Here is a 14,494-nt window from a genome sequence, read left to right on the forward strand (position 1 = left end):
TTTATTTGCGAATGTGACTTTAAGGTCTTGCTTAATCACATAAATCTCCAAAGCAGGAGCTTTCAGAAGTCTATCAGACTCACAGGAGGGTCGGGAGGAGCAGTGTTGCCATCTATGGACCTTCTGGGAGCTCTAAAAGAGACTTTTCTCCGAGATGGGATGCTCGGATGCCCAAAAACACCATCGCCCAGCCCCTCCATCGTGGGCTAGGTGAATATATTTGTCCTCAGATGCACCTCTACACCTGTTACTTATCAATTCAATTTTTCATGTTTATCTCTAGATGTTTTTCAGCAGACAAAAATTGAAGGAGGATTTGCTGCTCCTACCCTGGCAGGAAGATTTACACACGAGCAAATGATTTGTAACAAATACAGTGTAAGATAGATGGAGCTGCTTCTCTTGTTCACAAATTATTCACAGACTATGGGCTTGAAGAGGAAGAAATTTTTTTCCTTGCTTTGTAAAATACACGCAAATGTCCTTTTTTTATTATTATTTATGACCACTTTCACTGTAAAAAACACTTCTGAGAGCATCTTTTGCAGAATTATTGCAGCACACAGGTTGTTCAGTTGGTAATCTGGAGAAAGGACAGGTTTGGGGCTTTTTTTCCCTCTTTCTCCTTTTTTTTCAGTAATTGCCTTGACTAGTGAGACTTTTGTCACAGCTTTGAGCCTCTGGACGTTACAAGGTCATAAAATCTAAGTTCCTGGCCTCCACTTTTCTCATCAGCCTGCACAAGGGAGCGTATCGCAGAAACAGCTCCTGCAATTTGCTGGGCGAGCGCAGCTCCTTAAATCAAGCTCCCGGGCAAGCGCTCAGGACCGGCCGTTGGAAATTGCATTCTGCAAGCGTTCCCGAGCGTGACCAAAAAAGTGCTGGTTCCAGCAACGTTTCTGGCAAGAAGGGAGATTTCTAGAGCCCCGGTTTGTTCTGTTTTTCTGGATGAAGCTTTCTTTTCCCTGCTTCCCTAGCTAGAATTAAAACGCGTCTCCATGTACGTGGCAACGCGGTGAGCTGGGGCAGAGCCTCCGTCCAGCTGTGCGATGTTCAGATGTAATTTGGAGTTTTCCTTCTCGGCCAGGTGAGTGCAGCAGCTCCAAAGCCGCGTTCTTGGGGTAGCTGCATCCTGCAGGATTTGCGCAGCCCTGCGAAATGGGCATTGCTACCATCCGCCTAATAAAATTGAACAGTTCATTTAAAAAAGAAATTTTAAAATTATATTTTTGCCCTGAAGATTCAGACCCTACAAGGTGTTAACTAGGTCACTATTCAAATCCGTGTCTTCACGGCTCGTGTCTTCCAGCTGTGAGCTCTTGTGTCTACATTACCTATCGATTTGTGCAAATCACGTAGCATATGCAGAACTCATTGGCCTGTGAGCTGAGCAAATACACAACTGGTCTGCAAAGCCATTATTGGTAGGAGCAGATGGGTTGCTTGCTAAAATAAATTTGCAAACTCCTCTAGGTCTGCTTTCCAAACCCCGGGTTGTTTATATAACGTGGTGCAGCCAGGCTCCTGCACTCTCTGCTCACCAAATGTTCCCTGGCCTGGAGTTCAGGTGCTTTCATTTTTGCATAAAGAAAATCTGAACAGGAATACACTTTTGCAAACAAAACTAAAAAAAAAGGAATAAAAAATCTATTTTGACTTGTACAAATAAAGCAAGAACGCATTGTTTGCGTCCATGCACTGCTAATTGGAATCATCCATAACACATCAGTCAGAGATGGAGCAAAATAGACACAGAATAAAAATACCTACAGCGACCCGGTCCCGCAAATGCTGAGTAACTTTACACTCTGGAGCAGAAGCTGCCTGAACAAACTCGTTTTATTCATCCCCTCTGGAGCTGCGTGGAGGGGATGGCATCCGCGGGCTCTCAATGGCACCTTTGTTGGCAGCCCCGGGCAGGAGCGGCTGACGTGGCACCCGCTGTGTCACCTTGTCCCCCGCGCACCGGGAGGCTGGACCCAGAGGCCACAAGCAGGGGGTCACGCTACCTCCTTCCTGAATGTTATGTTCAGTTTTGCATCTTAAAAAGACAACTAAATGAAGAAAAGAGTCTGGCAGAGGAAGGAGGAGGTGGAGGCGTTTCCCCTTCTATAGGTCCTTCCACTTTCTTAATTCCCATATTTCCCCACTTCCAGTTTCCTCCCCTGCCTGTTGAAACAGGGTCACCACGACACAATGATGGAAAAGCAGCAATTTTCACACGTGAAGCTGTTATGATATTAAATAATTGCTTGTTGAACAAACAAACAAACAAACACCCAGAGGAAGAAATCGCCCCCCAATGCTGCTTTGCCACCCACAGCATCCAGTGCCACCGACCGCCCCGGCGCTTCTCAGCAGACACGCTGCCACCCCGGCAAAATGCTGCATTTACATTTGTCACCTATATTTTTAGTTGCACCCTATACCCGGCCATGCCTCAAACCCAGCTCTGTGGGCCAATTGCCATGTTGGGAGGCACCTCCCAGCAAAATGTTGCTTCATTTCTGGAAGGACCAAGGAAAGAAAAAACCCCTGAGGGAACCCTGGCTGCAGGGTCCCCGTGTCACCAGCCCTTCAGGTTCTTCCAGTTTGCGAGGACAATGCGCACAGCCAACGCATTTGCTCTGCAAGTGGCCTTTGTCTTTCAGCTTACCCAGTTAAACACTGTTATGGGAAAGGCTGGAGATGGGATACAGCCCTCAAGTTCGGAGCTCTAACGGAGAGTGAACGCAAAGGCTCTGGATGAAGATGACTGCAGCAGTTACACGGCTGGTCCCAACATCTATGGACATTTTCCCCTCTGCCTGGGAGAGTGATGCGATCCTAAGCACCCTTAAGAAAAACAACCCCACACTGGCTAGCAGATGACTAACTGCTTGCAAATAATACAGATATCTTTTTATAACTGACAAAAGACCAAAATATCCAAGATGACAGGGACTCAAGCTCAGCGAGCTCTTCCAAAAACCAGATAACACGAGACCCGGCCACAGCACTCCCGGCCAGAATGAGGCTTTTTTTTGGGGAAATGCAAATGTCAGGAGAGGGATGGGGCCAGTGGCCACCCCACAGCAGTGGTCCTGGCGGCAGGGTCGGGCTGAACGGCCTCAGATCTCTCTGGAAAACAGGCAAATCAAAATCCGAGCTCTAACCACTCTGACTTTCAGAGTCATCTCAGTCTCACAGATGACCCCCATCTCTGCTTACATGTCGCTCGTTTTCTAATTTCATCAGGCAGGCTTTTAAGTACATGGAGTCCATTTGTGCAAGCATCAAAAAGCAAAACTCACTACAGATCTCAGACCAAAATGTATTTTAAAATGGATTATCTGCATATTACCCACAGCACACAAGTAAAGAGGAAAAGTTTCAGCATCTGTAAAAAGCAAAAGCCTGTCCCGCATAAAGTTTCTCTCTCCACAGTTGTACATGAAGGGGGTTGTCATCCTTTCCTCTTCATCCATCCTCCTCTTCATCCATCCTCCTCTTCATCCATCCTCTTCTTCATCCATCCTCCTCTTCATCCATCCTTCTCTCCTGGGCCTCGGTGGACACAGTGGCAGAGCTGAGTGAGCAGATCTGCAGAGGCCACAGAAATCAGCCTGGGAAGGGCTTTGGGATGCTGCAGGAAGGAAAGGGATCAAGTACGATATTACTACAGCAGGGTTGTTTACAAGATTGCCAAGTCCCACGTTGCGATTTACAATTAACTATAGATCAGCAGAGGATCATCATTCTCTACCATAACTATGTGTATTTCACATAAATATGTTCCCTGAATGTTTTGTAAAGGCAGCTTCTTCACCTAAAGTGTCTACTTCTTCTCAAGCCTCCAGCGGCACAGCATAAACCATGTTACTAATAATAATTGTTCCTGCATTTGTTTCTTGAACATAGATCATAAAATACACAGTTTATTTGGGAGTGTCTGTATACTCTGCTATTTCTGTCCTTCTTATTCAAGTCCGTAGAGTAAAACAGGCAACTGTGAGTCCGGAGAGGGACACAGCCCTGCCCTGGAGAGATTACAGTCTCCATCAGATAATACACTGCAAATTATACATGGTGAGACACAGACCTCAGAGTGGGGAGAACAGCTTGGTTTGCGAAAGAAACCAAGAAAAGCAAGTTTTAAGGAAGACCTTGAAGGAAAACAGAAAGAAAAATCAAGAGGGGGACAGCTAGGAATTTCAAAGAATAAACAAGGTAAGAGAGAGTTTGTACAGCAAAACATTAAAAAAAAAAGGATAGATTCATAGAGATGAGATCCAGACTGTACATTTAACACATCTTCTGATCTCTGGCTGCAGGCAAGTAAGCTGCTCCAAATACTGAATTCTTAAAACCACACAGACACTAAGAAAAAATGAAAGGCAACCTCACTGACCTCTGAAAGTTCATCACCCCCAAACGCGTGCCATCCATTGAGGTGATCGTCAAGTCAGTCTTGCTTGCAGGTCTCTGGTGTCACCAGCAGCTTCACTTACAATGTGGGACACTCAGGGCCAGCGAGGCAACCTCAGCCAAGGTGGGACGGATGGCTGAGGGACCAAGCAGCTCCTCCATGTGATGTCTACACCTCCTTTAATAAATTGGGCCAGCAGAGTACCTCCCATTGTAGCTTTTCAAGGCTCAGGCTCCATTTGTAGACTCAGCTGAGCAGGAACAAGCCCAGGAGACGCATGGTAGTGAGGACAGTGCACGATGTGAGCCAGGCAAGGGCAGGGAGAGGGGACATGGTTTGTCAGGTCAGCTGGTGCGCTTGGAAAAACTAAACGTGCTTTCAGGCGCATGAGGCTTCCTTGGCTCTGAAATAGAAGCAATAGCTTTAGACCTAAATACAGGTTGAGAATAATTGTTCCGTGTTAAACTTCATTATATTAATGAATTAGGCAATTTGAGAGAAAGGCTGATTGGTTCCTGTTGATCAAAGGGAGGATACTAGCCAGAGGACACCTGATAATGTCATTTATGGCACAAGGAGAGGGCGAGAGAGACAGGAATAATTATTGCCTAGGGATGGCTGGCGGTAGCAAAAATTCTAATGTAATATGCAATCAATAGCTGTGTGATTTTTATATCCTAGAGTCAGGAATTTTAGTATTTGGATTGTCTGTTGAAGCAGTTTCCTGGAAGGTCAGGAGTGAGAGGTCAGAGATGCAGTGGATCTCTTACCGAGTGCGTCTGTCCTTTACCAGTTTGTACAAGTGAATTTGAGTTGGTTGTCTGCACCAGACTGTCCAATTTGTGCTGCGAACTGCACAGACCGGAGGGCGGTGGAGATCTCAGTCCTCCTGTGTCACTCAGAAATCCGATTCCATTAAGCAGCTGTGGTTAATTGCCAGCACTTGCAAATTCATCACTATCCCTTAGATATTTTGTTTCCTGTGAAGTGCCAGACACAGCGAACCTGTCATTTCCTAAGGATCTAAATTTTCAGCTAAAAATTAAGCTCTTAGTGGACTTGTAGAGAAAAGCTAGAACATTCTGAAACCTATTTAAGTCTACGCCCAGAAGATAAATTAACATGGTGTGAGATTGATTATTACTTATGATTACCTCATAATTTCTAAGGTATTCTTGGAGGCTTGAATCACAATTTCTTGAATTATTTGGTTTGGCAATACAGAAATAAGTCTTAAACAGAGACCATCATCATGCATTACTTAAAAACAAAAATCCAATTGTTCACAAGTAAAATGCGATCTATGGCTCAAAGCAGCTAATTGAGATGAGATTCACAAATATCCACAAAGCAGGTAACTGCCCCAGGTATTAACATTTTTAATGGCATTAAGGAACTTTGCAGTTTTCCCAGTAAATCGCCAGACAGAGGTGCTGCTCATACCTGACTAACCCCGAGAGACACAGACCTGTTGGCTTCAAAAATACACTTCAAAATACCTGAGACTCAGCAGGGGGTTAAAGGCTCAAGTATGGGCTTAAAAACACCGAAATTGCTCTTAAGGAGGCTGAAGCAATCTGTAGAAGACTGGGCATGCAGTCCATAGCACAGCTGGTGGCAGAGCCCAACAGCTCTGTGTCCGTGCTGGCACATAGGATGTTTAACCCTGTGGTCTAATGAAAACCAAAGGGGAATTTGTTTGAGTTTGTAAAATCTGTATGCAAGTCTAATTTTGACCAGCAGCAACTTGGGTGAGTAGGCTGGTGTAAAATTTTCACATGATTTGTACTGGAGGAATATGTACATCCATATCTATAGAAACACCCACAGGAATACTTTTAGAGAATCACAATAGTCAGTATGTGAGATCTCGCTGCTCCGGAGGCCTTCTGCTCCGGTGATGGATGAATCAGACTCTATATACCATGGACAATGAGAATCAAGTGCTTTACTTTTATATGCGTGCCTTATTTCAAAATGTAAAGGTCATCTAATACACGTTAAGTGAACTTTGTAACGGAGGAGACTCTCAAAGGCCACAGAGACTAAAGGCAATAAAAGGAGGGAACGGTAGGTCAAGCTTGGATGTTCCTGTGGCGTACAGAAATTGGATGAAGTTCCTTATTGACAGTAAAAAGACAGGAATAGCCAGCTAATGTCTGACACTTGCTAACAGCGAATTTTGATGGAGACAGAAGAGCAAACCAACACAGAAAAGGGCAGACACTTGCCCAGGGTCAGATCTGGAACATGGGGTGCTTGAGTTGTCATCTATTATACCATGTTCTTCACTAGCCTGCCACCTCTCATTTCCATCAACATGAATAAAAACTCCCCGGCTGTTGCATTACCAGATAGGTCTGCAAATTCGCCCAGTTTCATCAGACTGTGAGCATCTAATACACTCCTTAACCATATTCTGACATTCAATAGTGCTTTACCCTCTGTCTTTAGGGGTAAAGTGAAGTCAAGGAAGCCTGAGACTACAAGAGGCGGAGGGAGAAGGTACCTTGTGGTGGCTGGAGCCTCCTGTGCCGCATCCCCGTGACACAGGAGTTCTGGCATCGAGCACCCTCAGAGATGAGATCAGAGAGAAGCAAATCTGGGTGAAAAGAGCAGCGTGAAATCCGGGTGCAGCACAGCGAGGAGCGAGAGCCAGCGACGCACAGGCCGCTCCATCCGAGGATGCTGTGGGAGATGCAGAAAAGACAAAGGAAGGGGTTATGGGGGTAGCAGGGAATGAATATCTTCCCCCGAGGAAAAAAGGTGGGTTTCCAGGGCTGTTTTTAAGTGCGTTATCCAGTCCTGGTGATATTTCAAAGAAGCTCGCAGGGCACTAAACAATAATTAAGGCACTACGTTCCCAGAGGCCTCTTTTGTTTTATGCCATGGGTAATCTTGAAGCTGAGGGGAAAGGGGAACGTAGCGCAACGAGCTCCACGAGGGCACGGAGCTGCCAGACTGCTTAAACGTCATGGTGGCTCCGCTCTCGGAGGAGGAAAAGATCTCCGATTTCAGGCCTCCGAAGTGCTAAACTACTGAATAAAAACTGCAGCGAGTTCCACCAAACCTGAAGCCATCAATAACACGGATTGATTTTAACAAACAAAAGCTGACAGAATAAAGGATGGGGGTTGAGGGATGTCTGCGCCGTGTGCCAAGGTTTTTCTAAAAATATGTTACACCTGCTATTCGTTCCACACACTGATCATATTTTGTCTATGAGGTAGAGAACTCGTAGTGCCAAAGGGAATGTGGTTTATGTTCCCAAGTCTTAATGCTTTTTCATTTCTGTAAAGCAAAAAACTCCTCACCACCGCCACTAAAATAAAGCCAAGGGGACAAAAGTCACACGCGCTGCCACGGTAACAGTTTAACTGTTCCTCTCGCTGATCTTTGGAAACAATCCCTTCAGCAGGATTTTACAGCTCTGGCACTTCGATTTAGCAAACTTTTTATGCAGCTCATGAGAGGAATGCAGCCAACTCTGTACACTCAATTTAAATCAACTTGCTGATGATATAAAAAAAGAGTGCTGAACCACCGGTTTGCTTCATCTGCTCCAAACCTACCAACGGCCACCCTGAGGTATTTATTCCTGAAACGTTAATAGAACAGTCTGGGGCGTCAGATCAGTAAATGGACTCTGGTTTGATCCCACGCCGGTCCAAAGAGCTGATTTAACAACTAGTTGTTTGGTTACTTGATATTTCAGCAATGCAACCAGGCTGTTTGCTACCACCAGGGTTTTGCATGTTGCAATGCAGTGGGAGCACAGGGCGCTGGAGCTGGGGCATCATCTGCCACGCTTGTCTGGAGCGAGAGATCACACAAGCCATGTTTAATAGCTTTCTGATTTTGCACGGTGAAGGAAGGATGGATCTTTCCGTGGCTTACACCTAGTCCTCAATTTGTATAAATTATGATGGCTTAATTGAAGTTAATATAATTACAAGAACTTGTACTCACCGAGGCTCCAGCGCCAGGCTGGGCTGTGCCCTCTGGGTTCCCACCTGCAGCACAGACCTGTAAGCACGACACAGAATGGAAGCATTGAAAACACCTGCGAGCCGGCTCTCCTTCGCAGAAATAATCAGATTAATGTAATTTTGGTGACCACTACTAGACTTCTGATGAAGAGCGAGGTCGGAGCGAACGCAGCACAGACCGTAGCGGTGGGAATCCCCTCCACCCTGCCAAGCCGAGGTGCCTCTGGACCCAGCTTCACGCGCCTCAGATGATGATTTTCAAAAGTTACCAATTTGTGCAGAATTGAGTCCTGCAGATGGAAGCGCTTTAAACTTGAACTCAGGTGGGGACCCTGAGCGAAGGGACAGGACGCACTATGCAGCGTGGAAGGGGACACACACTTACAGTTTTACCCTTTTCTTCACTGTAAATTAAAGACATCTTCCGTGGTTTAACTTCCACCAGCAAGTAAACTGCATGTTCACCAGAGAAAATACAAAAGACCTTGCACAACAGAGCAGATGTTTCCTTTTCCCCTTCACTCCTTTTCGGGTCCTGTCTCTCCCAGCAAATGCCCATACCTGACAACAGAACACAGGGTGCGTGCAAATTAAACCCCAGATTGACTTGGCAAGCGTTTAGAACAGAATGTTGCAATGTAAATGTTTGATCTAACAAATTCAGCACCAGACTTCAGCAAAAGGTAAATAAATGGGTGAAGCAGACTTAGCAGAAAGCACACGTCTTTAATTTCTATATGGAGTGAAGCGAGAACACTAAAGATCTTCACATTGGCATTGAGGAAACTGGGAGGTCTCTCAGATTGTCTCCTTGCAAAGCACCATAACCAACCTGTGGAGGACAAAGCCTTGCTTATTAAAACCTTTATATTAAAAGGTGCTGCAGAGAACAACCTTATTTCCAGAGATTCTTCCTTGCTACAAACCACCGCCCTTCACATGCGGAGCTGGTTCCAGTGGAAGCGAACGATTCGGGATGGGAAGAAGAGAAGCTCGATGACCTTTAAGACAAATGATCTCAGTTTAAGTCACAGGAATGGAAATATTACAGAACACATCAAATAGTCTCCACTCTCAGAGTTGCTCGACCTCCTAGGCAGTTTAGGTATTATTCTTGAATTGTAAATACTAAAATTGTCGTAAGTTTTAAAGCCTAGGCACACAAATAGAAATTATACACAGAGCTAACATTCTCAATTTTTCAGTAATCGATCCTTTTTTTCTTTCTTTTTTAAAGCAAAATTATCAACTTAAAATCAGATACCAAAATGAGGCACTTTTAAGTAGAGTTCTGTCCACTGATGAGCCGTTAGTGGGAAGATAAACGAGATGGCAAACTCAGGAAAAAGAGCCAGATAAACACACAGATGAATGCCTAAAAAAAAAACCCCAAACAAATCAAAACCAAACGTTCGCTCCATTATTGCTTTTGAATTGGTTGTCATGGCACTAGCAACTGATACCAGCGGCAGACTCTCATCCCCAGCCCAGCTATTTGCTGGTCCTGCAGCTCCTCACAGCCCATCCAAAGCAAAGATCTCCTGCTGGTGGTGAAAATCACCCTTTTCTGTACTTACAGCACCAGGTTATTCCCACCAAAACTCCATTCACGCCAAACTAGGGGTGTATACATGCGTGGAATTCACACCTTTTGTAAAATCAAGTGCATCGAGCTGGAAAAGAATGATCCTCAACCTTAAATTCCAGTTTTAGTGTAGTTCAGATAATTTCAATGCTGTTCTACATCGTCATGAACCGAAGGACCATCCACTTCACATGTATCTTCTCTCTACAACTGGATCTGCCATGGAAAATAAGTTGATGTTTGTTAAATTTATGGCTTTAAAGAAGTTTTTCTTTCCCTTGTAAACATCCAGGAGGGAGGAACGCTATTTGCCGAACAGACGGAAAACAGTAAGGGATGTAACTTCAAAATAGCCCTGGAAAAGCTGAGTTGGTTTGTCAGCCTCTGAATTCTTTCTCCTCCTACTCGCATTCACATTTTGAAAATCTATTGAAGTTAAAATTGGTAAAATCCATCAAAATAAAAACCTTAGGATGTCACATTGTAGTTGCATTACATTTCTCTTGTTAATAGAGCACCCAAGTTTACAATGAGTCTAGCAAACCGTAAGTCAGCACTTCCATTCAGGCCGGTTTCTGCGCTGTTAATCCCCGGCGCAGCACAGAACGCTGATGCGGGTCTAGGACCTCTCCAGATAACGCTTCAAATCCGTTCTGGTGACACGGAAAGGGAGTTTCATTCAATCACCTGAGTCCCTTCCAGAGATGTCACGTTGCACAATAACCCAGCGTTCACACAGCTCATACTCTTAACGCTCAAGGAAGAAAAATAACCTTACCTGCTGCCTTCAGCGAGCTACCCTTACGGGAAACAAGCGCAAGTTTGCTCAAGTAATTGTAGGCAAGGACTTAAGGAGGCTGTGTGCTTCCTCAGGGATGTTTTAGGTCGAACAACCCATTACGGTTACCCTCCCCACAGCCCCGACCCCGAGCTCATTGCACCATTGGCACAGACAACACAGCGAGCAGCCCGAGCTCCAGCGGAACAGCAACAACACAGACCACGGCAGCCGATTAATTTTAAAGAATTTTAATACAAACTTAATATAAACTATTTCAGTCCCTCTTAACATGTAAGACACTGACTCAAAATACTTTTATACCTTTTTTCAAGTATTGCACAATGTAGGTACAAAATTAATATTTACGATTACATTTTCTTCCATAATATATAGCAAAAATCTTTAAACTTTTAACAGAAAATACAATTTGTGTTTCTTTTGAAAAAAGCAAATATTTCGTACATTTTAATTCCACCACTAAGGAATATTCTGTACACAACTTTTTACTTTTTTTTTTAGAATTGATGTCTTTAAGATGGATATCTTACAATTTCAGTAAAAAAAATACAACATGAAGCTGCTGCAGCTGTCACAGATCACTGTAGTAAAAAGATATAAATGCAATACCATGTTGTAGAAACAATATATATACTCTGATATTTTACAAACTTTGTACTAAATTAAATTATACAATTAGAAAAAGACCAATAAACCCACCTATTAGTGCCAATTTTTTTAATATATCTATACATATATGTCTGCGTACATATATATACACACACATGAAAAAAATCAGCCACATCCTTGCTATATCTTAAATACTGTAAGAGGCCATATTTTGAGAGTATATTTTTGTAATGTACAGTCAGTATAAAATAATTTTGTGCTTGGTTGGCAAATGAAAAAAATGATGCATGTTGTATTTATCTAACCAAGCTTGAACGTATTCATACTACAAGCCTTAAAAAAAATCTCAAGAGGTGGAAAAAAAGATACACCCTTGGGTACGTGCATTTTTTAACTTGTACAATAGTATTTACTTGTATTTCACTTCTGTTTTATTTTTAGTTAGCCATAACTGGCTGGAATTGCTGGTTAGAATACTGCATGTTGTTTAAACTAAAATTCAAGCCATCCACAAAAGATTTCTCATTTAGACCTCCATAGGCTGCGAACATATCAAAGGCATTACTGTACTGGAGAGGACTGAGGTTTAGGGGGCTGTCACCAGGGAAGATGCTACTGGTGCTACCTTGACCCTGCATGTTGGGGAAAATGAACTCCTTCGCATTAGGAGACAGGGCAGAAGTCTTCTGCTGCTGCTGTTGCTGCTGCGGCTGCTGGCTGCCTAAGCCAAGCCCGTAGAGAGAGTGCATGGAGGAGGAGAGGGCTTTCTGCTTCAACAGCTCATTGACATTCAAGCCAAGGTTGGTGGGAGAAGTGCGGGCGACCTTGTTGCTACGGCCGCTATTCTTCATTTTGGTCGAGCCAAACTTGGTGGCAGCGAATGTGGCAGTGGTGAAGGTTAAAGGCTGAGTGGAGCGGGGCATGAAAGTCGGGCTGACAGCAGCAGAGTGGCCAAAGGGAGGAGAAGGAGAACTAGACACTGAAGATGCTGGGTCACTAATTGGCATGAACACCTGGGCCTCTGGGTTAAAGCTGTTCTTGATTTCCTTATCCAACTCACATCCATTTTCATTATCATCCACATAAAGCACTTTCACTGGTCCCTTTTCACCGATTTGGTATGAAACCTCAAATGGGTCGATCCAAACACTAAGATCCTGAGGCAAGTTGCCGCGAACATCATCAATGTCCAAACCGCTCTCTTTGGATGCTTGTTCTATCACCGGGTCCACTTTCTCCCCTATATGTATACATCTAAACCCTGATCCTTTGTATGGCTTTTCCGGATACCAGTGCCCTTCATACTTCTTCTTAAGAAGTCTTTCAAGCTCTTCACCAAAAATGTTGACACGTCGTCTGGGAAGCTTATTGTACAAATATGAAATAATAAAATTGAGTGCTACTTGGATTTCAAGCTGCATAGCTGCTATGCCACAAGGTTATAAGTCTGTTTCAAAACCCGAAGAAGAAAGTGTTCAAGATGCCACAGGGAAACAGAATTTCCTTCAAAGTGCTGATTCTAGTTGATTATTATCCTTCACCTTGAGTGCTCTTGTTCCTTTAAGAAAAAAACAAAAGCAAACACATCCAAATAAGGAAAGCGTAAGATCAAGCTCCAAGGCCTATTCGTTCAGCTTCACCTTCTGCGTAAAGTAGGTAACTTTTCAAGCAAAAAATGCACAAATTGGTTATGTTAGTGCCTGCGGAAGGTGAGGATGTCAACACCATTCAGTATGACTTACAAACAATACTGCAAAAGATGCACCGGGCATGTGTTTACATATACAGCATGGGGCATTTCAGAAATCACATGAGCTTGCTGTTTAGTTATTCACAAAGCAGCACGGATAATTTTTAAGACATCACAGAACTGCCAGGCCTGTCAAGGGTTCAATTACCAACCCGTATTTGGATGATTTATAGTACTCAGCTGCAAAATTTAGCACCAGACTACTGGTTTAGCTTGAAAGGTCTTTGTCCAAGAGTCATTTATCATTTTAAAGTTTGCAAACATATTGGTTGCACCACAAGCTACAGAATTATAAAAATCTTAACAGTTGCTTTAGAAGGATTCACACAAATAACTAAAATTATGCAACGTTTATTTTAAGTCCAAGCAAGTCATCCGCATAAACGGTGCGCTGGCAAAATTATGCTAACTGAAGAGAAAATGTCCGCTGTACACATACAGCAATTCTTCCTCAGAATAGCTAAAATGATAATGCAGCCAATGCATACAAAATAGATGCATGTATCTTCTCTCCTAAGGGTGCCAACGGCTGTGAAATTATTACAATAAAAAAGCACAATTTTTTCCCTTTCTACAAATTATTCTGTATTATCAGATGTAACGTATTAATATATGTAAAATTCATATATCGCATTATCTATAGCCCAGATTTTAAAAAGTTTCTAAAGCCAAGAAGGCTTTTGATAGCCTCAAAAACAACAGCTTTTCTCCTTCTGCATGACTCCATTTTATATGGAATATAAAATATGGTTGCCACTCCTTCACAAAGGACAAAAGAAGAATTAGCTATCTAAAGTTAAAGAAGGGGCAAAAATCAAGCATTAGCACATATACTGCTAATGAAAATCCTGCAGTTCCTCAGCACAAAGGTCCTCATCCACAGGAGACACCTTCGCTCAAAAAGTTCCAGTTCAACAAAAGATATATTTTTTTGCTTGAGATAAACACCCAAGAGAATTTAAATTAACAGTGTGCTTTCCTGCACTGCATCACTAGGAACAATATTTAGTGTAGCTGTCACTGAAGATTAGAGAAATCAAAGCCAATATCGAAATCCTTTAGCAATGTGAATACAATGCGTTTTTATTTCTTGCTCCAAATAATCTCCTTTTAAAGTCTCGAACCCTATTTCCGAGCCACTCATGTTCTCCCCAACATGGTATGGGAATAGTTTGAAAGCCTGTACGATAAGGCGACCTTTAAACGTTTGCTGGATCAGCACTGGGTGGGGATAAGGAAAAGATCAAGGGCAAACAGAAGATATTTACAAAAGGGACACAATCAGTACAGAAAAGCTGATTGGGTGCTTAAAATGGGCATTTAAAAATGATATATTAATCCATCTGGTTTGTTT

The 14,494-nt window shown here is 43.3% G+C and overlaps 1 protein-coding gene and 1 long non-coding RNA gene across 7 annotated transcripts in view; both read right to left on the reverse strand.

Moving 5' to 3' along the window:
- Window positions 1-3,293: 3,293 nt before the first annotated feature.
- The window catches only part of LOC309446834, a 64,071-nt gene continuing 52,870 nt past the window's right edge, over window positions 3,294-14,494 (reverse strand). Inside the window, exons 2-6 of one of the 6 annotated variants that reach the window (XR_014185508.1) lie at window positions 10,046-10,198; window positions 8,378-9,398; window positions 6,918-7,096; window positions 4,391-4,811; window positions 3,294-3,625 (exon numbers count right to left, since the gene is read on the reverse strand). This is a non-coding gene — a long non-coding RNA (uncharacterized lncRNA). Of the gene's footprint in view, window positions 3,626-4,390; window positions 4,812-6,917; window positions 7,097-8,377; window positions 10,199-14,494 lie in introns of all 6 variants that reach the window. The other 5 variants (XR_014185509.1, XR_014185510.1, XR_014185511.1 and 2 more) reach the window with 5 other exon arrangements.
- The window catches only part of TOB1 (transducer of ERBB2, 1), a 48,710-nt gene continuing 45,211 nt past the window's right edge, over window positions 10,996-14,494 (reverse strand). Inside the window, exon 2 of the mRNA XM_082066966.1 lies at window positions 10,996-12,948. Within this exon, the coding sequence (XP_081923092.1) occupies window positions 11,828-12,811 (984 nt within the window). The 5' untranslated portion in view covers window positions 12,812-12,948 and the 3' untranslated portion in view covers window positions 10,996-11,827. The remainder of the gene's footprint in view (window positions 12,949-14,494) is intronic.

Source organism: Streptopelia decaocto (genome assembly GCF_964273445.1).
Source record: "Streptopelia decaocto genome assembly, chromosome: 16".
Classification (NCBI taxonomy): domain Eukaryota; kingdom Metazoa; phylum Chordata; class Aves; order Columbiformes; family Columbidae; genus Streptopelia; species Streptopelia decaocto.